Source organism: Dendropsophus ebraccatus, chromosome 1 (assembly GCF_027789765.1).
Source record: "Dendropsophus ebraccatus isolate aDenEbr1 chromosome 1, aDenEbr1.pat, whole genome shotgun sequence".
Lineage (NCBI taxonomy): Eukaryota > Metazoa > Chordata > Amphibia > Anura > Hylidae > Dendropsophus > Dendropsophus ebraccatus.
Genome location: NC_091454.1, coordinates 140141384 through 140168247, shown reverse-complemented (window position 1 = coordinate 140168247; position 26864 = coordinate 140141384). Strand labels below are relative to the sequence as shown.

At 41.9% G+C, this 26864-nt stretch overlaps 1 protein-coding gene across 1 annotated transcript; it reads left to right on the top strand.

The window, feature by feature from the left end:
* The first annotated feature begins 10589 nt into the window (after positions 1 to 10589).
* Positions 10590 to 25883, top strand: LOC138799206 (very-long-chain 3-oxoacyl-CoA reductase-like). The gene is made up of 11 exons (XM_069980094.1): positions 10590 to 10801; positions 11614 to 11660; positions 13212 to 13287; positions 13396 to 13506; positions 17619 to 17686; positions 18611 to 18655; positions 20550 to 20584; positions 20690 to 20771; positions 22772 to 22837; positions 25413 to 25562; positions 25690 to 25883. Exons 1-11 carry the CDS (start codon positions 10633 to 10635, stop codon positions 25795 to 25797), a joined length of 957 nt encoding a protein of 318 aa, XP_069836195.1. The 5' UTR covers positions 10590 to 10632; the 3' UTR covers positions 25798 to 25883.
* Positions 25884 to 26864: the final 981 nt, after the last annotated feature.

The window sequence follows — 26864 nt, the reverse complement described above, 5'->3', positions numbered from 1 at the left end:
CCAATTGTAATAGGATGATACTAAGCCTTTTCAAAGAGAGATGACACATGCTACATTGCATCTGCAATAAAATGTCGTTGTGGATTGTGTTGAAGATTTAGCTACAAATTTTAAAATTAATTCAAATCACTTTCACAACAACTAGGGCATGCTGGAGATTTGCAGAACTCCTTGAATCTGCTTTGAATTTTGGTTGAAAATAATGATTACAAAAAAATCAGTTTATGGGACGTAGTAATTACGGACTATGCATGAAACGTGTGTTTTCCTAAGGGAAAACAGATTAATGTCAGAAATACAACGCTAACCTTATGTCCTACCAGCAGCACAATAGTGGGCTTCTAGCAAAAATTAACTAATTTTAAAGGAATGTGTAAAAAAGGTGTACACTTGTGAATCACAATCTTTAATTGTGAAAAACAAAAACAAAGAACAAAAATGTCAGTCCATAATATACACCTCACCATAATTAACAGCTCAGTTACCAATGTTCAGGATCATAAGTGAAAAAATAAAGTCTATGCTTTTATTAGCAGCTTATGTTGCATGCAATTCTGAATAGTGCAACAAACAATACAGTATGTTACCGTGTGGGTTATTAAAAAAAAATCTATGTAAATAATAAAGATATGAATGTAGTACAAAGTGCCCCCATATCAGTTCAACTGAAAACAATAAAAGGACTGGATGGAAATACAATGTGGCAACCTCATTTCTGATACTTCTGCTTGATATTGACATACTGTACATTTTATGTATATCTAGAGCAGATTCAATGGCGCAGATTGGATGCTGCAGATATCAATGTAACTAAATGACTGAATACAGCTGATCCTGTATGTGTAAACACACCTTAAGAATCCAGAAACCATTAGGAAGGGACCTCCTACAAAGTGGTCAATACTGAGCATCAAGGTAGTTGCCTCTGTAGAACTTTCATGTAACCTTAAAGGGGTTGTCCAGCGAAAATCTTTTTCTTTCAAATCAACTGATATCAGAAAGTTAAATAGATTTGTAATTTACTTCTATTAAAAAATCTCAAGTCCTCCCATACTTATCAGCTGCTGTATGTCCTGCAGGAAATGTTGTTTTATTTTCAGTCTGACACAGTGCTCTCTGCTGACATCTCTGGCCGAGACAGGAACTTTGTCTTGGTTTTCTATGAATCCCCATAGAAAACCTCTCCTGCTCTGGGCAGTTCCTGTCTCAGCCAGAGATGTCAGCAGAGAGCACTGTGTCAGGCTGAAAATAAAACATTTTCTGCATGACATAAAGCAGCTGATAAGTATGGGAAGACTGGAAATTTTTAATAGTGGTAATTTTTAAATCTATCTAACTTTCTGATATCAGTTGATTTGAAAGAAAAAGATTTTCGCTGGACAACCCCTTTAAGCAGTGAAAGCCAGGAATGGTAAAAAATAACCAGGAGGAGAAGACAAGAGGAGAAACCAGCAGATAGACTGTACAAGGCAGCTGGGGGTAAGTGGTAGTGCTGTAAAAGCAGGGTCACCCTTAAAGGGAAACAGTCACCATGAAAATGCTACTTTAGCTATCAGCATTATGTAATAGATCAGAAGGAGCTGAGCAGATTGATATATAACTGTATGGGGAAAAGATTCAGTATAACTTATAATTTATTGATTGATATATCTGATGTTTCCATGCTAAAGAGTCCAGTCCATTGAAGAACACCGCTCACTGGACTCCTAATCACAGAATGATCGGGGATTTCAATCACCATGTTACAATTTATACTTGTTTTTCTAAGCCTTGATAACCCCTTTAGTGATGACTAGCTATTAGAGGCTGAAGAAGGCTGGATTTAAAGTGAGTCTGTCAGCTTCAATTCAATTTTCAAACTGCTGACCCTGTAAGATTCTTACAGGACAAGGAGACATGTGATACCTTATATATAACTATCTGTGCTTTCTAAACAGGGGAAATGCTTTTATGTTCTTGTTCAAAGTGTCAAAGCGGGCAGCAGATCATGCTGTCAGACACTCGGATGTATTTATGACATGTCAAATGTTTGTTTTTTTTGGTAACAGGTACACTTTAAGTTGACCTAATGGCCCTATTCCACGGGTTGTCATAGAGGAGCAAACGAGCGTTGTCAGCGCTTGTTTGCTCCTCGTTCCCCAATCGCTGCCGCCGCTATTCATCGCAGCAGCGAGCGGGTGAGTGCGGGAGGGGTGGCGGGGAGCTACGGGGGGGCTGCCTGGGTGATCGCTGATCATCCGGGCAGCCCATAGGATATAGCAGCGTCTGCTGCCTATGCTCCTATTCAACGGAGCGACGGCAGCAGATCGCTGCTATATCAGTCGCTTGTTTTTCAACATGTTGAAAAACAAGCGACTGCAACGATCAGCCAACATGAACGATGTCGGCTGATCGTTGCACTCTATTCCACGGGACGATTATCGTCCGTAGCGGCCGAATATGGCCGATAATCATTCCGTGGAATAGGGCCTTAGGCTTTATAAGGAAGCACAGATTAATTGTATCATCCTAGTAATGGTAATTTTCTTGGTCAAGTAGAATTTTTAGCACAACATGATTCTATAAGGAATAAGCATAAGAAAATAAAAAAAAAAAAAAAAAAAATCATAGATCCTTACTTCAGTAAATTCATTCAAAATGTGCTTAATAAACAGAAGGGCAAAACCATACTTCAAGTTGGCTGTACAAAATACTTGCAGTGCAAAATGCTACAGTTATCATGGATTGCGCACCAGACACATATCATGTTGTTAGTCATTTGTCCATGTATGCATAAGTATCTCAATACTTTGCAGGTTGTCTTGCTGTTAAAGAAACTATCAGAGAGTCATTGTGCAATGTATTCTTGTAGCAGATCAGCATAGATCAGTGCTTCTGATCTATACCTATAAGGCGAGATGCCCCCTAGTCAATGGTAAGGCACAACCCGGGGAGCCAGTGAATATCCCTTTCCCTAGATGCAACAATCTCTGGTTTAGCAACAATATGACTCTGAAGCCAGAGTTATAATAATTGGGATATGCCAGTAACACAAAAGAACATTGTATATGCCCTGCAGTAACTGGATCTAGTTATTGTCGATGCTGCCAAATCTTCTACTCTCTCTGTCACGTTCTTTGGAATATTTCTTTATGGGGCTCTTCAGTTCATCAACACTGCTTGGCATTTAGAAAACAAAAAGTTACCAACTTGACCCTAAAAACACTACCTGATACTTGCTGAGAATGTTGGACTGATCGTGTAAAGGCTCTTGACACCAACCTAAGTGATGTTTATTCTGTTCTTGAAGATCTTGTCACCTATGCCACTTAAAGGGGTTGGCCACTTTGTAGTAAAATAGGTTAGTGTACAGTATTAGTAACTGTACTCACTGCACTTACTGACAGCAGCTCCTTGTGTACCTCATAGAGCTAATATCAGACTCCCGTCCTCCAGGCTGTGCTGCCCTGCTCTGTGGTGTTTTGGTCCATAAGATGGCCGACATGGAGGAGCAAGTGACCAGCCCCCGCCCCCCAGTGTCCACCACTGAGCCTGTATATATCTATGGAGGACACTGGGGGGCGGGGCATTGTCACATGCTCCTCCATGTCAGCCATTTTATGGACAGAAACAAAACAGAGCAGGGCAGCACAGCCTGGAGGAGGGGAGTCTGATTTTAGCTCTATGAGGTATACACAGAGCTGCTGTTCACTTACTAATACTTTGTACTGACCTATTTTACGATAAAGTGGCCAACCCCTTTAAAATAAGATGATGTGAGCTGCAGAGGCCAAATGCCTTTCCAGGGAAATCTATTCTAGACAAAATGTAAAAGTTAGCATGGACTAAAGTAAATTGAATCATTGATCCATTTTCTATAAGACTACTAGGAAGATGGATTTGAATCAGCCTATTCCACCACAAAGGTCATAGCTGAAGAAGCAGTCTTTTCCCATTAGAAGAATAAAAAAAGAAAGATCAATTATGAACATGTACATGCACAGCGCTCCAGAGGAACCAATGAAAAATGTTTTTTTTAACCACTTGACGCTGCGGTTCTAAGCACAAGTGAGAGGTTCTCAGATAAATGTTTTTACAGTGTTTTTAGTTTACTTTTTAACAAAAAGGAAATGTAAGCTGCTAAAAATGATCACAGACTAAACACTCCTGCAGACTGTGCCTGATGATGTGTCGTATTCACCAATGAATATGCTTGATTATATGTAATTGACAAACCTAATGGTGTGTTTACAAAGAGAGATTTATCTGACAGATTTTTAAAGCCAAAGCCAGGAATGGACTATAAACAGGGAACAGGTCATGAAGGAAAGATTGAGATATCTCCTCTTTCTGAATCCATTCCTGGCTTTGGCTTCCGAAATCTGTCAGATAAATCTCTCTTTGTAAACGCACCATAAGGCTATGTTCACACTGCGTATGATTTCGTCCGTAGTGCGAACCGCGAATATACGCACGTAGTTTTGAGGTTGATGCGTTCGCTTGAAAGTATACGATATACGTCCGCACAGTGCACACTACGTATGAGCTTATGGCCGGATCGTATACGGTGCCCTGAAAAATGAACAAGACCATTGTTTGAGGACGGAAATGTTGAAACTCACGGCCGTGGATTTCCATGCGGTCCCGTACAAAGTACTTATTTCAGCCAAATTGAACTTGATTTTTAGATCCAAAAGGTTCTGTGAGTTTTATTGGGCTGGGCGAAGATTTCCAAGTAAATGACCTGTTTCAGATCGCTTCGAATCAAGCTAGGGAAGCATAACTCTACTACGGGCGTATGTTCGCGGTTCGTACGCATCCGGCCGCATGTCGATTTTTCCTGCGCCCGTAGTTTCAGCCGCACATGTACGGCGGCGTACGATCTACAGACAGAATCATACGCAGTGTGAACATAGCCTAAGTGTGTACCCAAATCTGTGTGGCTTTGCAAATCCACTTGAGTGTTCCTGTGACAGTGGCTTTAAGGGAAAGAAGTTTGTCATGTCGCCTAAATGGTCTTGTAGACATTGCACTTGAATTTGGCATTTGCAGATCTCTTAAAAGTGATTGAAGACATTGACTCATTAAAAGTCAGGGAGCGGTAGGTGGTAAATTATTATTAACTGCATAAGTACAGCCAGGGGCGTAACTAGAAATGGCTGGGCCCCATAGCAAACTTTTGATTGGGCCCTCCCCCCGACTGACCACTAAACGGTCAAGTGGAGTCATAACTACATAACTGCTAGCTCTGGTCAGGAGTGCTTGCAGTTAAAGGGACATTTGCAAAACCCAGGAGACCAGCAGGGCCACCCGGTGCTGCAAATGATGACGGCTCAGGGGGCCCAGTGTATTGCAGGAGCAGGCCATGGGGCCCCCTGATGTGGCGGGCCCCATAGCAGCTGCTATGGCTGCTATAGTGGTAGTTACGCCCCTGAGTACAGCCCTCCCTCACCCCCCTGTTATGCTCAGCCAATTGCGGCTGAGCAGCTGATGACGCACCGGGGGGTGGGGGGGTGGTGGTGGTGGCATGAGGGAGGGCTGGAGCGGTCCGGCCTCCTGAAGGTGACGTGTTCGACCCAAGATGGCGGCTGGTGTCGACAGTGATTATGTGAGTATAATGCACCACACTTTCAGGGGGTGGGGGGAACACAGGGAAGGGGGCCATTCACTTAAATAACACACATTACAAAGTTGTATAATTTTGCAATGTGTGTTATATAGTGATTAAATGTGTAGCACCGCACTACACCTTTAAGATTCAACAGACCACCTTTACAAGACTCTGGTTTGAGGCCCAATAGAAACAAGAAGTTGAGAGAATTCCTTGTTGTGAATTGTCTACAACAAACTATGTTCTATAGATTTCCAAAGGACAAAAACATTAAAACAATTGACTGGATCTGTTATACCAGAGAAATACCTAATAGAGAATTAGCAGAAAGGCAATGGCTAATATACTTAGAAACCAACAACTCTGTATATCGCTGCAAGCTGTTTACATCTAGATATGAAGTATTTGTGCACAGCTAGGTTCATAGACCATCATTTTTTGGCCGTTCGACGACAGTCTTTTCGGATGTCTGTCATTTTGAGGCAAAATGACAGATGACCAAAAAGATGGCCATCGAATGGCCAACAAATGACAGTGTGTGAACCCAGCAGTTTGCTTTAATGGGACAAACGACTAAAGAAGTCTGTCTAGACATTTGGCTAGTCATGAAAGGACAAAATACCACAAAAGAGCTTTCCTCAAATGGAAGGACCTTGAAACTAGACTACAATTGCAGCTAACAATTAAGGATATAAATAAAGAACGTATTACATCTGAATTCCAACATAGGCAAAATGACTTAAAAAGATTAATTATTGTGATTAGAACAATGGTAGTCCAAAACATTGCATTGCGTGGGAGGTCTTAAAAACTCTACAAAATGCATAATGGCAACTTCTCAAATTAGTATATTTTTTATAGTATTAATAAAAAAAATATACTTATAATGAGCCCTTGACCAGACCTTCACATATACAGATCCCCCATGGATCAGATGTCTACAACCTTTCACTCTCTAGCAGTTGCAAAACTACATTTCTCAGCATGCCTTGAAGGGCCACTAAATATCATGAACTCTATTGATTGCATTGGATAATTAATAAAAATTAATTTGTGAAGCTGTATGGGAAATGAGAAGTTACCCAGAAGCCCCCAGGGCAGTTTCTAGGTCTTTTTGCCAACAGGGCGACTCGTGATAAAAGCCCTGGGGAAGGTAGGGGGGCTATTATAAACATTTAGGTTATTAGAAAGAAGCAGTGTGTGTATTACGGAATAGAGCGACACAGCACCCCTACCACATAATGTTCTACTGAATACAAAAACGGCCCTGGAGGCCCCATTGGTTAAAGAAACCTGTAATTTACTTCTATTCAAAAATCTCAAGTCTTCCCATACTTATCAGCTGCTGTATGTCCTGCAGGAAATGTTTTCTTTTCAGTCTCCTTTCAGTGCTTTCTGCTGGCATCTCTGTCTGAGACAGAAACTGTCCAGAGCAGGAGAGGGTTTCTCTGGGGATTTGCTCCTGCTCTGGACAGTTCTGTCTCGGACAGAGGTGGCAGCAGAGAGCACTGTGTCTGACTGAAGAGAAAACAACATTTCCTGCAGGACATACAGGAGCTGACCCCCCCAAACCACTTGTACCTTCGGACAGCTGCTTTTAATCCAAGATCTGTCCTGAGGTCCGTTCGGCAGGTGATGCAGTTATTGTCCTAAAAAATACTTTTAAACTTGAAGCCCGTGCCAAATGGGAGTATCTGTGCCCTAACTTTGCACCACCCCTCCGTCCCTCCTCATCTTTAGAAATGCTCCAGGCAGATTGCCTCCTATGGCAGCCTGGCACATGGGCTGGATCGTTAAGGACCTGTGCAATGTTCAGCATGGAGAAAATGTTTCAGTGGCATTCCTAATGCTGAAGAGGGTGGGGAGGAGGGACGGAGGGGTGGTGCAAAGTTAGGGCACAGATACTCCCGTTTGGCACAGGCTTTAAATTTAAAAGTATTTTTTTAGGACAATAACTGCATCACCTGCTGAACGGACCCCAGGACAGATCTTGGATTAAAAGCAGCTATCCGAAGGTACAAGTGGTTGGGGGGGGGGGGCAGATTGTGGGTACAGAGTTGCTTTAAGTATGAACCAAGAATATAAAATGAAATATTAAGTAGGCCAGATCTGTCTTCTACAGCTTGAACGTTTTAAGTATTTCCTGTTACTGCTCCCTTTTCTTTTTGCAAGTGTCTTTCTTGCATTTTGTCACTGTATTCTCTCTCTTTTTTAACAGAAAAATCATAAAACTTTCATGTTTGGTGCTTATATGTATTCAAAAAAACATAGCCTTTGATAGTGTTTAACCTTTTAACTGCTGTAGATTTATGAACTTGTGTTGGGGACTTAAAACCTATGTTTGATAAGTTATGGCAGTTAGTTGTGTTTTAAGGTAGTGGAATTTGAACCCAAGTGAAAGGTAAGTGCAAGATCACCCTGTGTAATGGAGCTAGTCATTGGCCGATGAACAAGCATTGGGCTGTTCTTTCCTGCTAAAAAATCATCAACTTGTCAACCCCACATTTAACGGTGCAATAGGGAAAGTGTGGTCAATGGCCGTTTACAAGAAAAGGTTGTATTGACGATCCAGTTATTGGTGATCATTTACAGACAGTCTAATGCTGGGTTTACACAGAACGATTATCGGGCGAATTTTCGCGATAACGATCGAATTCAAAAAAATTCGCTGATCGTTCCATGTAAACAGTCGTTCACTGATTTTACCTATGTGTGAGATAGGCTTAAGCGATCGCAAAACGAATATTCTGTACGTACCGTCTAAACGCTGATCGTTATAAAAAAAAATAAATCGTTACTTCGAAATCGTTAATCGTACGATCGGGCGAATTATCGCTCCGTGTAAACCCAGCATTAGGGTGGGTTTACACAGAAAGATTTATCTGACAGATTTTGGAAGCCAAAGCCAGGAATGGATTTGAAAACAGGATAGATCCCAGTCTTTCCTTTATAACCTGATCCCTGTTTATAATCTTTTCCTGGTTTTGGCTTCAAAGATCTGTCAGATAAATCTGTCTGTGTAAACGCACCATTATGCTGGGTTTACACGGAGCGATAATTCGCCCGATCGTACGATTAACGATTTTGAAGTAACGATTTTTTTTTTATAACGATTAGCGTTTAGACTGTACGATACATCGTACAGAAAATTAGTTTTGCGATCGTTTTGCGATCGCTTAAGCCTATCTCACACATAGGGAAAATCAGTGAACGACTGTTTACACGGAACGATCGGCAAATTTATGGCGAACAGCGATTTAAGAACCTGTTAAAAGAACAAAATGAATGATTTTTCGATCGCTCGCCGCGTTTACACGTACGATTATCGTTCGAATTCGATCGTTATCGCGAAAATTCCGTGTAAACGTAGCATTAGGCCATCTAATAAGAACCTAACCACTTGCAGCCTTACCCCATCACATGCTTGGGGACTGTGTATGTGACACCACAGGGAGCTCCTTGGTTTCTTTCCCTCTAATCCAGACCTGGGTATTACATTTGTGCACTGATATCAACTAACAAGACCTATAAATATAGTGCTTGAAAAAGCACTATATTGCAATCCGTATTCTTCTTCCAGCGATTCTTCTGCAATTAATACAGCCCGAACCGCTTTGTACAGAGACTCTGCTCAAACTGCGTTACGAAGCTCTCGGCGGTGACAGGTGTGCTATCTATTTTTGGTTCCAGTCGGATTTGTCGTTTTTAGGAAATTTAATCCCTAATTTCCCATACAAAATAATGGCCCATTGGAAATAATGGCCACACTCTAAACGCTAACAGCCAATCACAGCACATACGCAAATAGCTAAAATATAGCAGCCAATAGAAATTCTAAGGTCTTGTCAGTCAATGCCTCACAACATCCACATTGTCACATGTCCACTATTGACCAATAGAAGATGTAGAAGATGGAAGGTCCTTAACGATTTTGTCTCACTGACATGAGTAAAATTGTCATGGCAACTGAGCAATGATCTTTACCATTATAAGTAGCAGAGTTCAGTCAGTAAAGTAGCAGAGCTGAGGCAGCCGTGTAGCAAGTCACTCTTAAAGGGATGGTACCCAAGTTGCTCTTAAAGGGACAGTACCCAAGTCGCTCTTAAAGGGACGGTACCTAAGTCCCTCTTAAAGGGACAGTACCCAAGTCACTCTTGAAGGGGCATTACCCAAGCCGCTCTTAAAGGGGTGTTACCCAAGTTGCTCTTAAAGGGGGCGGTACCCAAGTCGCTCTTAAAGGGAATAGAGCTGATGCAGCCATGTAGCAGAGCCAACACCCACACTACGTAGCAGAGCTGAGGCAGCCATGTAGCAAGTCACTCTTAAAGGGACGGTACCCAAGTCGCTCTTAAAGGGACAGTACTCAAGTTGCTCTTAAAGGGGCAGTACCCAAGTCACTCTTAAAGGGGCGTTACCCAAGTCGCTCTTAAAGGGGCGGTACCCAAGTCGCTCTTAAAGGGAGGGTATCAAGGGTTAAAGTTTCTCTTAAAGGGAGGTCACTTTTAAAGGGGCGCTCTTTTCAAGTACTATGTATTTACCTGGAAATGCAAATCTAGTTTAGAAGATGGTATGCAAAGGATTTAGAAAATCTGGTAAAAATACTGGTAACCAATAAAGCTCTCTTGACATATTTGTATCAACATTCACTAAACAATAGCTTCCATTTTGTAAAAAACAATTCTCTTTATTACACATGTAAAATATTAGAAAGTGATGAATATGTGCAAGGCATAATGCGTAGGAGTGAGATATTCTGAAATGTAGACATATTTCGTCCCGTCTGGTTCCTGTTATTATGTAACTTTTTCATTAGACTATACATATCAATCTTTTTTAGTATACCCTGTACTTCTAACCACAATATTTACCTAGAACATAGAAATGTCTGTGTGACATATGTCTATACTGTCCATGTGTGTGCTGGTGAGATTGTAGAATGCGGACCCAGATAACAGAGCACTGTGTAATGTAATGTTTAGTACAGAGGGAGGAGGTCCTTGCCAAGCACTTCCTATCTTCTCTCTTCTGTACTCAGAGGCAGCATGGCAGACAAGGAGTCCTGTCTGTGCACACAGGGTTTCACCCTGTTTGGGATACTAGCAGCAGCTTACATAGCATTAACACTGGCATGGAAGGCAATATGTGGGCTGAGGAACCATGTTATATCTCGGTGCTGGAAGACGGATCTCACAAAGTATGGTCGGTGGGCAGGTAATGAAGAAGTTCTTGTATACAGGTTGCTATATATTGTTACATAGTCCAGCTATATTGTGGTGACAGGTGCATGCACTGGGGATTGAATTGTGAAGTTTGTATCTCTTTTTCCTGGGCTGAATTCTTCAAGTAAATCATGTACTGCATCTACAAATGTATTATGTGGCTTTTTATCTGCAGTATTATAAAAATCGTGACACAACCAGCTGTAGACTTATTCATTTAACTCTTTGAACCTTTGCATCTGTCTGGTACATTTATATACTTACTTACTTAAAGGGTTTTTCCATGTAGTTTTACAGATGTACTAGAGGCTGGAAATAGGTTAAAAAGAAAAATGTCTCACCTATGAAGTGCAGCGATGACATTGTGTGCATTGTTCACATTACACTGCAGCCAATCACTAGCCTCAGAGGTCACGTGCCCTATTGTATGGTGACCAGTGTTCTGAATGTGAGCATTATCACATACTTATCAGAGCCATACATGAAGGCAGATCTCCAAGCTTTCTTACTGATAGCGGTATGAAGCCAGGAGGCTCATCTGATTTGTGCCAAATCCATAGAAATCAGTCTCTGCCTCTGCATAAGTGTCTGTCTCCATGCCCCAGTCACAAGATGGAATAAGGAAAGACAAAGTCAAACTGGTTTCATTGTGTGATTATGTTTAATACCTTTTGTCATTTGACAAAAATAAAACTTTGAACTGGAAGTTTTCACGAAGCGGCGATCATGGTGAAGCTATGTTTCATGTCTATCATACTGTATAAGGTTTTGTTCAATGTCTCGTTTTTACTTTTTGCTTTGCAGTGGTGACTGGAGCTACTGATGGGATTGGGAAAGCCTATGCTCTGGAGGTAACTGCTCACCTGATCTCCTCTATTTTATTGTATTTAATAACAGTAACAATAGTAGCAAACTAAGCTACTTGATGGGACAAGGAGGGGTGGTAGTTTAGCAAGTAACTTCAAAAAATAACAGTTGGAACAATGGGAAATCTACAGAAAGGGATCCAGAGGTATTATACCTGTCAGGGAGGAAATGGAAAAAATGGAAAAAACAAAAAAAAAAAAATGAAAAATAAATAAATAAATAAATTAAATTAAATAAAAAATAATAATAAATAAAAATAAAATTAAAGGGGTATTACTATCTCAATTAACATAGTTAAGCTTCTTAGGGTTCTTAAGTTACATATTTTTGCAACATTCATAGCAAACTTCCCTCCCATTGTTGATAGCTTGTTGTCTAGGTTACTGACCTAGCTCTAATCAGTCTGACCTAGCTCTAATCAGTCTGACCACTGCTTTTACAGAAGAGTGGTAGAGAACTATGGGAGGGAAAGAACAGCATATTTGGAGGAGACAAGTTCACTAAATGAATGTATTTGCAAACTTGATGAGCCTTAAAAGTATAACTATATTGGTTGAAATGGGAATATCCCTTTAAGAAAAAACTGAGTATGTACAGTGTGTGTCACCAAAGGTCCAATATAAAAGTGGACTATCATTGCAGGAAATATAAATATACTAGTAATATAAGACTAGCATAGGACAGAACATACAGTATGCCCTTTATCAGCATAGGAATAATATCAACAAAAAAGACAACATCAAACAACAGCCATTCGACATATGCTGCCTAAGGCTATGTTCACACTACGTATATTTGAGGCTGTATAGCAACCAAAACCAGGAGTGGATTGAAAACACAGAAAGGCTCTGTTCACATAATGTTGTAATTGAGTGGATGGCCGCCATTTAATGGCAAATATTTGCTGTCACCTTAAAACAACGGCTGTTGTATTGAAATAATGGCAGTTATTTACTGTTATATGGCGGCCATCCACTCAATTTCAACATTGTGTGAACAGAGCCTTTCTGTGTTTTCAATCCACTCCTGGTTTTGGTTGCTATGAGGACCTGACATGAGGACCAAATACAGCCTCAAATATACATAGTGTGAACCCAGCCTAACCATGAGCTAGTCTGGACGTAAAATGTGGTTCTTCTATAATCGGTAACTGCAGCTGAAGTAGAAGGAAAGTTTAGAGCATGCAGGTGTAGCAGCTCCACTGTGCACCATCTGGAAGAATACATGGGATTTATAGGACAGAAATAGAAACCCAAAAGGGAATCTATGTGCCGAATGCTTGTTCTTGAAGGTTGCTAGGAGGGCAGAATGGCGCTAATAGGAGATCTCCTTCACTCCTTCTGAACATAGTCATAAAGAGTGAGACACTCTGTACAGTTTTAGGATACATCAGGCAGCAGCTCAGAGGGAATTCTATTCATTGATTCATGGTAGTGTTAGTACATCCGTCCATAACATAAAATAAACTGCATATATAGAGTGTTTTTACAAACATAATTTTTCATTTTAATAACAATATCTAACTTCATTCTTAGCTTGCAAAGCGTGGCCTGGATGTTGTCCTGATAAGTAGAACCCTGGAGAAACTGAAAAGAGTGGCTGCTGAGATAGGTATAAATGGGCCAGAACTCAACTTCTGAAACAGCAATAAAATGTAAATACACATATACACACACACACACATATATATAATGTTTTTGTACACATATTTATTTACAGAGAAGGAGTCTGGACGCAATATCAAATATATACAGGCAGACTTTACAAGTGGATCAAATATCTATCAGAAGATTCAACAGGAATTGAAAGGCTTGGAAATTGGAGTGCTGGGTAGCCGACATTCTTTACTTTATAATGTGATTTTGGCTAGGTTCACAGAATTTATTTAATAAATATTAATTTATGAAATGTTAAAGGTTCACCTATCACTAAACGCTGCTATGTAATTCCCACAGTTTGGTATGAGAGATTCCGCTTATTCCGGGGGACCATCTGCACCACTCAAGTTCTGTGCATGAGGACTTTTAGTTAGAATAAGGTTTGTGCACTGAACTCGGCTGGTGCGGGATGGGACATGTCACTTTTTTATGTATGCAGGTCACATCTTCAATTAAAATCAGTTGGAATAGGGTTTTTGTATAGAAAAAACATGTTAAAGGGATCCTTACAGCAGGTTAGATGACTCTAAGGGCCTTATTACATGGCCCAATCACAGCTGTAAATGAGTGATGATCTCCTAGATCGGCACTCATCTACTGAGCCTATTAGACTCAGTAGACCATTGTGCAGCAAGGGCTGCATGGACATCGTTAGCGATGTCCTTGCAGCCTGTGCTTTAAAAGTGTTATAATAAATGTTACCTGTCTATGCTCCCCAGTGTCTTCCTTGCTTCTCCCTGCAATGCACCGGCACTTCGCCAGTCACTGGCTGCAGCGGTCTTATCCCAGCCAGTGATTGGTTGAGCAGCCTGTCACTTCAGAGACCAGCTCTAAAGTTGCACTGGTGGCTTCGAGGAGCAGCAAAGAAGACACTGGGAAGCATGGAGAGGTAATGTATGAACTTTATTTTATTTATACTTTCATCAACCATAACAGCACATTGCTATTACATGTAGCGATGTGCGCCTGGCAGCCAAAGATTTTAGGTCAGGACCAAAGGACATGATTAGCTCATGATCATTGTCATCAGGTGATCATTGCCTGTTACACAGAGTGATAATCTGACAAAGCAGTCTGATGGGATTAGGATAATGGCTCTGTGTAATAGGGCCCTAACCTGTTGTTTTGTTTCCATAGCACACAGAACACTTAGAATTCTCTGCACCATTTTTGCTAAATTAATATGTAAATTTGGCGGTTCGGTGCATTAGAGGTCTAGCTAGTCTATAAGAAGGAAGAGTGGAATGGTGCACGGAGGTCTGTATTCCTGCCACCAGTGCACAATACTGCCTAATTTACATGTTAATAACCTGAAGATTTAACAAAACAGCTCTAAGGATGACGGTAGGAAAATTACTTTTATTGTCAGTGCCCTGTGCAATACAGAAATATAACGGCCGACTGATCTTTTAACCTCCTCCTAGTTTTCCTTTAACCCCTAGGTGACCTAGGACGTACCGGTACGTCCTGGAAGTCTGTCCCCAGACGACCCTGGACGTACTGGTACGTCCTGAGTTATGAAGCGCGCTTCAGAGCGGAACGCGCTTCATAGCAGGTGGAGGCCGGCTGCAATCAGCAGCCGGCACCTCACCGTTAATGACACGCTGCAGCGATCGCGCTGCAGCGATCACGCTGCAGCATGACATTAACTCCTTAAAGTGTAAGTCCCCTGTCACTTACCGATCGGGACCCCCACAGTGTGACTCTCTCACCTGCCTCCGTGCGGTCCGATCGGCGCTCTGGTCACTGAGCCTGCACAGGCAGGCTCAATGAGCAGAGCGCCGATAACACTGATCAATACTATGCCTATGGCCAGGGCCGATTCTAGCTTTTTTGCTGCCTGAGGCGAAAATTAAAATGGCGCCCCCCCCTCCCCCGATACTAGTATAATTTGTGTAGGAACTTTTCTCACGTATTCTCACGTCGATACCTCAGCTATTCGTAATTTTATTATTTTCTCATTATGTATTATGATGTTCTGCAGAATCTCATCATACACCTCAGCTGCTGCAGAACCTCATAATACACCTTAGCTGCTGCAGAACCTCATCATACACCTCAGCTGCTGCAGAACCTCATCATACACCTCAGCTGCTGCAGAACCTCATCATACACCTCAGCTGCTGCAGAACCTCATCATACATCTCAGCTGCTGCAGAGCCTCATCATACACCTCAGCTGCTGCAGAACCTCATCATACACCTCAGCTGCTGCAGAACCTCATCCTACTACACCTCAGCTGCTGCAGAACCTCATCATACACCTCAGCTGCTGCAGAACCTCATAATACACCTCAGCTGCTGCAGAACCTCATAATACACCTTAGCTGCTGCAGAACCTCATCATACACCTCAGCTGCTGAAGAACCTCATCATACACCTCAGCTGCTGCAGAACCTCACACTACACCTCAGCTGCTGCAGAACCTCTTCACACACCTCAGCTGCTGCAGAACCTCATCCTACTACACCTCAGCTGCTGCAGAACCTCACACTACACCTCAGCTGCTGCAGAACCTCTTCATACACCTCAGCTGCTGCAGAACCTCTTCATACACCTCAGCTGCTGCAGAACATCACACTACACCTCAGCTGCTGCAGAACATCACCCTACACCTCATATCAGTGATAGTGTGCTGTATACTTACAGAGGTGGTGCAGTCACAGAGATCCCGGCAGGAGAGGGAGGTCAGAGGTCATCTTCAGCGCGGCGTCCAGATAAGGGAGCAGCTTCTCCTCACAGTGACAGGAGAGGGGGAGGGGGGAGAGAGAGGGAGCGCAGGGGCTTTCTCTCTCTCCCTCTCTCTACATACTCTACAGATCACTCCCCCCCCCCCCCCCCCCCCCCCCCCCCCCCTCTGAATAGACTGGAGGGAGCTGAGCACTAAGCACAGGACCCGGTGGCACCAAGCCACGGAGTGCAGAGTGCAGTACAGTGATTCCCTAGGCAAAAGATTCGGGGCAGTGAACTTCCTGTTTGGGGCCCTGGATCTTAATGCCTGGGGACACCACTGCACTCAGCACTGTTAGAAGATCGGGACTGCTGTCATTTTAGCTTTCACTAAAATGACAGCAGAGAAGATTCTGCCGCCCCCTGCAGGACCCCAAGAGCTGCCGCCTGAGGCAGAAGCCTCAGTCTGCCTCATGGCAGAAGCGGGGCTGCCTATGGCATAGCAATGATCAGTGTCTGCAATCAAAGTTATGTATGTACAAGTCCCCCAAAGGGACTTAAAATGTGTAAAAAAAAAGTTAAAAATCACTAACACACTGCGCCAAAACCCCTCCACCAATAAAAGTCTAAATCACCCCCCTTATATAAATAAAACATATAAAAATAAATAAACATATAATATACCGTAGCATGCGTAATTGTCCCATCTATTAAAATATTACAAGCGTCATTGCAAACGGCGTACACGAAAAGAGGGAAAAAAGTGCACGGATTACCTATTTTATGTTACATTATATATAAAAAAAATTAATAAAAAGTGATCAAAACATCCGATCTTCACAAATATATTATAAATATAGTATTAATAAAAACTAGAGATCATGGCGGAAAAAATTACACCATATACAGCCCCGTAGGTGAAAAAATAAAACCATTATAAGCGTCACAATAGGCTCATTTTATTAATATTTAATTGCCAAAAAAAAAGGATTTCATTAAAAAAAAATATATAACATTAGAGAATCTGTGTAAATCTGCATATGGTTGTGTTCGGACTTACCTATAGAATAATGGTATCATGTCGCTTTTACCATATAGTGTATTACGTAGACACAGGAATCCCCCAAACGTTACCATATTGCATTCTTTTTTACGATTTCACCTATTTATATCTTCATAAATAATATATTTGGAATTCCATCATACATGCTATGGTAGAATGAAAGACGCCATTACAAAGCACAACTATTCCTGTAACAAACAAGCCATTACATGGCCTTGTAGATAGAAAACTGAAAGTGCTAGAGCTCTTAGAAGGGAGGGAGGGAAAAACGAAAGCGCAAAGATCAAAATTTGCACGGTCCACTGGGTCATTTTGGGCCTGGTCCTCAAAGGGTTAAGGTGCCCACGTACAGATTCCACAGCAGATTTGAAGTTGGAGATTCAAAGCAAATCAAATCTGGGCCATCAAATCTGCTGCAGATTTAACTCTTCACCATCAAATCTGCTGCGGATCCTATACGTGTGGACACACCCTTAATGTCAGTGTAGTGTTCTGTGTCAGTGTATAACACATTTTTGACATAATATTGTTAATTTTGTATTTTTCTCCTAGTAAACAATGTGGGTATAAAAATATCTGAAGCGACCACTAAATTTCTGGATGCACCTAACCTTGAAAAGGTATCAACTATTTTTTTGCTCATTCTTTTTTTTTTTAAATTTAAATAAAGTGTTTTTATTAACAAATTTTTCCCTTTTAACTCTCTCCTCCCATGCTAGGAGGTGCAGAGGGAACCAGTCTTAAATAAATGAATGGCAAATGGAAGAAACAACTAAATGTGAAGTAGAGCTTTACAGGGATTAATCCGGCATCTCTGTAATGTTCCCATCAGATCCAGTTGGAAATGAAGGGGTATAGCAGGAGGGAGAGGAGGACGTGCAGATTACACACCATCCACTTATGCTGAAAAAAACATAGCCATGTAAAATGGTTGATTAGGAGACTGGGGAATTTAGATTAAACATGTTGGGGTAGTTGCTCGATTATAGGGGACCAGTCCTTAAAGAATTGTGCGGTACGCCATTCTTTTTGCAGCTACGCCTCTACCCAATCCATTTATAAGAGACCTTTGCTAATTATTAAAGTAATTGGGAATTTATTCTTACATGCCCGTCATAATTAATCCCCCTGCCAGCACATGGGCACGCTGGATTTATGTAGAGGTTAACATCTCTATATAAACCCGGGGTGGATCTGAGCTACCTGTGCTAATCTATTCAATACTCACCAACATGTGACCATACAATGTCACTGAGTAATGGTCACATGTCCCTCCATACGAGCCGTGTCATGAATGGGATCGCATCAGGAGGGCATGGACTGGCCATCGGTTAAGGGGGCAGATTGTCAGTAATAAATAATAAGGGCAGACATAATCATAGCAGTATGTAAAGATGTTGCCCTGCTCAATCATTGACATGTTAAAAAGGGCAGACAGAGTGGCCAACCTCTATATATGCATCTTTTAGTATGTAGTTTTTTCTCTGTGAAAGGATCTTCTAATTTTTATTACTTTTAACATTCTATATTTATATCTTTGCCAGATGCTGGACAGTATAATAAACTGCAACATACTGTCAGCTGTACAGGTAAATATCAGTGCTGTATTAACCTATTTCCTCATATGGGTATAACTATATGTCCATGTTTGAATCACTAGGTTAACTTAAAGTATTCCAGAGCTCTAATCCCATAAAATGAGACAGGTCAGATTTAAAAAAATGGGTTCAGGTCCTTAAAGGAGAAGTCCGGTTAAAATTATTTTTTTATATGTTATTACTGATGGAAAGTTATACAATTTTCTAATGTACATTAATTGTGGGAAATGCTCATATACTGCTATTTCCCTTAATTTAGTATATCAGGAAGTGTTAGAATTATCTCAGAATCAGTGTCCTTATTATCGCTCCGTGTAAACTTAGCATTAGCCTGCCGAACTGCTGCAGCTCTGGACTACACTCAACTACTACTCTCATCACCTGCTCATAGCAAGAGCAGGTGATGGGAGAGTAGTAGCTGGGTTATATCTCTGAGATAGCCGCCACCGCTGCTGATGCCGTGCAGGGGAGCCGCTCATCACTGCAGCCATCATCCCCCTCCTGCTTCTTCCTTGCACTATCTGATGGCTGACTCCCCGGCCGCCGGCACGTGTAATCGGAGAGCGGCGGCCGGGCGGGGAGTCAGCCATCAGAAGTTTGCCCGGATCCCGGAAGAAGAAGCAGGAGGGGGGAGCGGAGGGGGATGATGGCTGCAGTGATGAGCGGCTCCCCTGCGCGGCATCAGCGGCAGCGATCTAAACTACTACTCTCATCACATGCTCATAGCATGCGCAGGTGATGGGAGAGTAGTAGCTGGGTTATATCTCTGAGATCGCCGCCGCTGATGCCGCGCAGGGGAGCCGTTCATCACTGCAGCCATCATCCCCCTCCGCTCCCCCCTCCTGCTGCTTCTTTCGGTATCCGGGCAAACTTTACACTTTCTGATGGCTGACTCCCCGCCCGGCCACCACTCTTCGATTACACGTGCCGGCGGCCGGGCGGGGAGTCAGCTATCAGATAGTGTAAGGAAGAAGCAGGAGGGGGGAGCGGAGGGGGATGATGGCTGCAGTGATGAGCGGCTCCCCTGCGCAGCATCAGCGATCTCAGAGATATAACCCAGCTACTACTCTCCCATCACCTGCTCATGCTATGAGCAGGTGGGAAGAGTAGTAGTTGAGTGTAGTCCAGAGCGGTGGGCATCTGTAGCGGCGGCAGCGGCGGGCTTACTGTGATGTACTGATTGATTACATTTATAGAATACCTTGGGGAGCAAGTATTCCATAAATGTATTCAATCTAAAACACTGTATATTACATTTACATACACATCCATTGTAATTCCAATGGAGTGTCCAGCAGGGGCGCACTATATATAGAAGTCAATGAGTACCATTGACTTCTATATATAGTGCGCCCCCTGCTGGACACTCCATAGGAATTACACCATTCGTCGTGACGTCACTGATTCTGAGATAATTCTAACACTTCCTGATACACTAAATTAAGGGAAATAGCAGTATATGAGCATGTCTCATAATTAATTTACATTAGAAAATTGTATAACTTTCCATCAGTAATAACATATAAAAAAATAATTTTGGCCGGACTTCTCCTTTAAGGGCATTTTTGGCCCGATTCTGAAAGGGTTAATAGTGACATGAGATTATAAGTTAACATTTTATATATATACAGGCTTTTTTTTAACCCTTTTTTTAGGTGAAGACAGCTCAATTTGTGTCATAAGTTAGATGACTGTGTTACAAATAATGGCATACACTAGCAAATAAAAAAATTACTATAAGATACAGCAATCCTGCTTCCAAAAATGAAATCTGACATCTGGGCTGACTCAGAACATGATTCCATGCCCAATGTTGGCTTTAAAATACTACATGTCTCCATGATAACAATACAGCTTATAAAGGAAGTACTCTTGCTTCTTTCAGATGACACGAATCGTTCTTCCTCAAATGGTGCAAAGGTAAGTATATTGTTGTTCAGGTGGATAAAATGTAGATACTGAGAATAAGAAAGAAATGCGAGCAACCTGTGCTTTCTTTTTCAAATTTTCACTGTTATTCCTTAGGAAGAAAGGACTGATTATTAACATGTCCTCAGAAGTTGGAAATCGCCCTTATCCAATGGCACTCATCTATAGTGCCTCAAAGGTATGGATGAAATCTGCTGGAATACATCCCCTACTGCCGAAACAACAGAGCAGTTTTACTTAGGACAGTGAAATTCCAACACTGACATTTACATTACATAGTGAAGTGGGATGAAATACCAAGCAACAAGAATCCAGGCCTCTGTAGTCTGTGTATATATATATATGTATTGGGGGAGGTTTATCAAACATGGTGTAAAGTGAAACTGGCTCAGTTGCCCCTAGCAACCAATCAGATTCCACCTCAAAGAGTCTGTGAGGAATGGAAAGTGGAATCTGGTTGGTCTAATCCCAGACCTGGACAACATCATCCGCCAACTCCTGGACAGTCTGTGGTGACATGTGACGTTGGTGGATGGAGTGAGACATGATGTCCCAGATGTGCTCCATCGGATTTAGGCCTGTGGAACTGGTTGACAAGTTTCAATGCCTTTATCTTGCAGGGACTGCTGACACACATTAGCCACATGAGGTCTAGCATTGCCCTGCATTAGGAGAAACCCAGGGCCAACTGCACCAGCATATGGGCTCACAAGGGGTCTGAGGATCTCATCTCGGTACCCAATGGCAGTCACATGGAGGGCTGTGCGACCCCTCAAAGAAATGCCACCCCACACCATTACTGACCCATGGCCGAACCGGTCATGCTGAAGGATGTTGCAGGCAACAGATCGCTCTCCACGTCATCTCCAGACTGTCACATGTGCTCAGTGCTAACCTGCATTCATCTGTGAAGAGCACAGGGCACCAGTGGCGAACTTGCCAATCCTGTTGTTCTCTGACAACTGCCAAACATTCTGCACGGTGTTGGGCTGTGAGCACAACCCCCATCTGTGGATGTCGGGCCCTCATACCATCCTCATGGAGTCGGTTTCTAACAGTTTGTGCAGACATATGTGTCCTGCTGGAGGTCATTTTGCAGCGCCCCTCCATGTATTGTACAAAGGTGGAGGTAGCGGTCCTGCTGCTGGATTGTTGCCCTCCTGTGACCTCCTCCACGTCTCCTGGTAGCGCCTCCAGCCTCTACACTGGCAGACACAGCAAACCACCTTGCCACAGCTCACATTGATGTGCCATGCTGGATGAGCTGCACTACCTGAGCCACTTGTGTGGGTTGTAGAGTCTGTCTCATGCTACCACGAGTGTGAAAGCACTAGAGATGAGCGAACCTCAAGCATGCTAGAGTCAATTCGAACCCGAACCTTCGGCATTTGATTAGCGATGACTGCTGAAGTTGGATAAAGCCCTAAGGCTATGTGGAAATCATGGATATAGTCATTGGCTGTATCCATGTTTTCCAGACAACCTTAGAACTTTATCCAAGTTCAGCAGCCCCAGCTAATCAAATACCGAACGTTCGGGTTCGGATCGACTCAAACCCGGTTCGCTCATCTCTAGAAAGCACCAACATTTAAAAGTGATCAAAACATCAGCCAGAAAGCATAGGTACTGTGAAGTGGTCTGTGCAGAAGCCAGATGATTCCACTGAGACTGCACGAAATTTGGTAACTTCTTCCTGTCACCCTATGTAAGCTAACAGAATAATGACACTTTTTTTTTGCGCAGCCTGTTACTATTAGATCACTTATTTATATTTGGAGACAGCAAGGAACACATAAAAAAATATGTTGCTTGCTAACTGGTGCCCCCAAAGTAGGAAAATAATAACTAAATTATGGTATGAAGTAAATGAGAAAAAAAAATAAAAACACTCCCTTTAAAAAAAAAAAAAAGTGCACATATCGCTGAGCCTAAATGCCCAATTTTAGCAATTTAGCATGGGTGTCAGATATGTTCCTGTCATAAAGAATCTACATTACATAAAACATTAACTAACTAAACTAAATTAGCATCCCACCGCACAGTATACAGCAGGAACTACAATTATTGTTATAACTTTTTTTTAGTTTTTCACTTGTCACCTTATCCCTCACTACACAGAAACAATGATGTGTTTCGAGGGGCAGAGAATGAAATAATCCTAGGATTTTTATCTACCAGGTCTTCGTGGATTTCTTTTCTCGTGGTCTTCATATAGAATACAAGTCTCGAGGAATAACAGTGCAGGTCTGAATTCTAAATATATTATATTATACAGTACAATGTTTCTTTTCACATTTTACAGTGACTATAATAGACTTTTGTTTTTCATGCGTCAGCTCATGTGAAAAACTGCTTTATCTCTGTATCTTACCCAACAAGATTCTATATATAGTTTATACTAATTTTAGTAACTTACTTGAATTTTGACAGAAAGTTATATACTCTTATTCTGTAATGCGGATATATTTTGTGCATGGGCTGAGCTGATCTCCACCCTGAGGGCACCAACCAAGCCTGTATATACTATATATCAAATTAGCAGGACCCTATAAATACATTACACGGTTTGGCCACAGCTGACCAAGCATCTCCACTAAAGCAGAAATTATTACGTGTACATTCAGATGAATAGCTGTCTATGTAATACAAGAATATCTGAACAGGGCCTGCTCATACAAAGTCGTTGCCTTACAAATATGGTTATTCCTATCTCATAAAGAGATGGTAAATCACTAGGATAAACCATCAATGTATGATCATGGGGCCTGACCTCTGAAACTCAGATAGATCAAGGAAATTTAGCTTATTTGGCACCCAGTTGCTCCCGGTCACCAGGCTCCCGGGGAGTAGATGGCCAGGGCACTGCAGTGTAGGAGAAATCAGAAAAGAAAATGCATTCACTGATTATAAACTCATGGCATATCCTAGCAGTGTCTTTATAAAATGGAGATACCAATCTAGGGCAGCCACTGACAAATTTAAAATCTCTATTTAAAAGAAAGGATGAAAGTGCATTGATCTAAAGAAGTGATGCCCAACTGAGTGCTCCTGTACACAGAATGCTCTGCCAAGCTATAAAGTAGAGCTTTTTATCCAGTTGTGGAGTACTATGAAACATTTTTAAAAGTAATAATGTGTTTTAGGAGGTTCATATACAGTACTTGTATCTATGTACTGTTTTTCTTTTAATTTTATTTTAAGAAATGAATAAATTACAAATCAGGAAAAGTTACCACAATTTAAGACAGAAACTTATGCATAAAGTAACAAAAGAACAGCATAATTTAAAAGGGGGAAAAGATGGCTTGGGACAACCTACTTATCCGGATTCTGTTCAGACACAAATCCAGCCCTGTCTGTGGATTAAGTCTTATATTGCTACTAAGCCATTTTATTGGAAATGTGGCTAAGCTTCAGGACAGAGGCTGAACCCATGGATATCATACCCAGGGCCGGCGTCAGCACCCGGCCAACTAGGGCAAGTGCCGGGGCCCACAGCGCCTCTAGGGGCCCAGTCCCATCTGTTGCTTTTTTTTTTTCTCTGTCAGGGAAAAAAAAAAGTGCAGTAACAGAGAGGACTGGGCCCCCAGAGGTCGCATGGGACAGTAAGGGGGGCGTCCGTACATACTGGAGTCCCAGGCACTTGTCTCTTTGCACAAAACTTCAGAGTGCTGCTGCAACTATGGGGGATAAAGGACCTTTCAGCAGCTATGGTGGATAAAGGACCTTTAATGATGTCACTGGTCATGTGATCGGACACGTGATGGAGGGCAGGTAGGCTCTGGAAACTGTTCTGTATGTACTGGGGCTTCTAGTTTTCTGTGTACAGGCCCAGCTGTGATACTGTATATATAACAAGAACATGCTGAGACCTCTAGACCAGAGGGCTCAGCATGTCCATGTGTATATGTATATGTATATATATATATATATATATATATATATATATATATATATATATATATATATATATATCTCTATCTGTAGGGGCTGTATACAAGAGAACTGAAAGCCCCAGCATGTCCATGTTGTGTAAATATACTGTATATCACTGCAGGAGCTGTATACAAGAGAACTAAAAGCCCCAGCATGTCCATGTTGTGTGTGTATGTATATATATATATATATATATATATATATATATATACACACTGTATATCACTCCAGGAGCTGTATACAAGAGAATTAAAAGCCCCAGCATGTCCATGTTGTGTATATATACTATATATCACTGTAGGAGCTGTATACAAGAGAACTAAAAGGCCCAGCATGTCCATGTTAAATACACATAGCAGGAGCTGTATGCAGGAGAACTAGAGACTCTAGTTCTCCTGTATACAGCTCCTGCAGTGATATATATATATACACACACACACAACATGGACATGCTGATACCTCTAGTTCTCCTGTATACCGCTCCTGTCTGTGATATATACAACATGGACATGCTGGCGCTTCTAGTTCTCTCCTGTATACAGCTTTTGCAATGTGACAATCACAGAGATCAGGAGAAAGATATGCAGCAGCCGCATGTTTCTTCTGCTGCAAATCTTTCCTCGCCTGTATCTCCATGATTTGCTCCTCAAAGGGGCCCGCTAAGGCTCTGTCGCCCAAGGGCCCACAAAAACCTGGAGCCGGCCCTGATAATACAACTACTTAAGTTGTTCTTTTTATTTGGCAGTCTACATCGGCCTTATAACATATGGATGGAGCAGCATTGAGCATGTTTAACCACAACCATATTCAAATGGGGATCTCAGGGATCTAGCATTTATTACCTATCAGAATATGCCTGTAAAATGTATTCTTCCTTCCATAGTGTGTGATGCCAATGTTTGTCTCAACTGACATGACCTATAAAATGAAACCTAACATTTTTGTGAAAACTGCCGATGCATTTGCTTGTGAAGCTTTGAACACCATTGGATACACAGAGAGAACTAGTGGCTGTCTCTCACATTCTCTTCAGGTACAACATATCATACTTTATGGGCATAAACTTCAAAGATAGAAGCATTTTATTACCTGACTATGTCCTATTTATGCTTTATCCTTTATTATACACAGGACATTTCATTCTTTTTTTTCTTTTACAGAGTTACGCTTTGAACCTTGTGCCGGACAAAGTTTTCTACTTTATACTGGCAGCCGATTCACTGAATAAACATTTTGAAAATCTGAGCAGCAGCAATAAAAATAACTGAATATTATGTCCCATACCATACACATGCAGAACTTATAACTTTTCTAAAAGTTTGTAAAAGTTTAATAAAAACATTGGTGCAATCATTTTTTGTCTTCCAAAATTTTGACATTTTCTATTTTTACATTAAAGGACAAGTGCCATGAAAAACTTTTCCCCAGTAATTGAAGCACATTACAAAGTTATATAACTCTGTAATGTGCTTCAATCACCTATCTGCCTCCCTTCCCTGTCTTTCTCCCCCTCCACCCCCCACCAGGAAGTATCCTAACTCACACAGACCTAATGACTGTCGTCACCGTCACCAAGCTCTTCTCTCAGCTCCTTCTCCTGTTAAAGCAGCCCCCCACCTCCCCTGCCTTGTCAGGTGACTCAGCTTGCTCAGCTCCCATTGGCTGAACAACTGCAAGCCATCACTTGGACTGGGGAGGGGGAGGCTGGTGTAACAGGACCTAGAGCAGCCCTCCTGCTGATGACTCATCCTCACAAGAAGGAGCTGCCTGGTGACGGCAGTCATTAGGTCTGTGTGAGTTAGGACACTTCCTGGTGGGGGATGGAGGGGGGGAAAAGACAGGGAAGGGAGGCAGATAGGTGATTGTAATGTGCTTCAATTACTGGGAAAAAGTTTTTCATGGCACTTGTCCTTTAAATAGCAGACATCTGGTTGGTTGTCAGTGGCTGCAACACTGAAACTGTATTCATGCTACCTATATGCATTGAGCTTATGCTGTAAAGGGAGAACAAAATGAAATCTTATAATGGCATATAATAAGGTCAATAAAGATGCTGCAAAAATACAAATAAATGCAGTATGTATTTTCACAAAATAGTTAGACGTAATCGGGGAGGGTTTATCAAAGGGTGTAAAATATACACTGATGTAAACTTCCTACATTAACCAGATACAGCTTCTCTATCATTTTACCAGAGCTGAAAGCTGAGCTGTGATTGGTTTCTGTAGGCAGTCTCCACCAGTGTATATTTTACACCCTTTGATAAATCTCCCCCATTGTGTACAACATTTTGCAGCAGGCAACTAGGGGGTGCATGTCAATGCTCAGGGAGGAT

Excerpts from the sequence above, each read along its gene's own strand:
- LOC138799206 (XM_069980094.1), top strand. The coding sequence starts at position 10,633 with ATGGCAGACAAGGAGTCCTGTCTGTGCACACAGGGTTTCACCCTGTTT. Across the intron at positions 18,656-20,549 it reads ACATACTGTCAGCTGTACAG|ATGACACGAATCGTTCTTCC; the intron begins GTAAATATCAGT and ends TGCTTCTTTCAG. Across the intron at positions 22,838-25,412 it reads CTCGAGGAATAACAGTGCAG|TGTGTGATGCCAATGTTTGT; the intron begins GTCTGAATTCTA and ends TTCCTTCCATAG.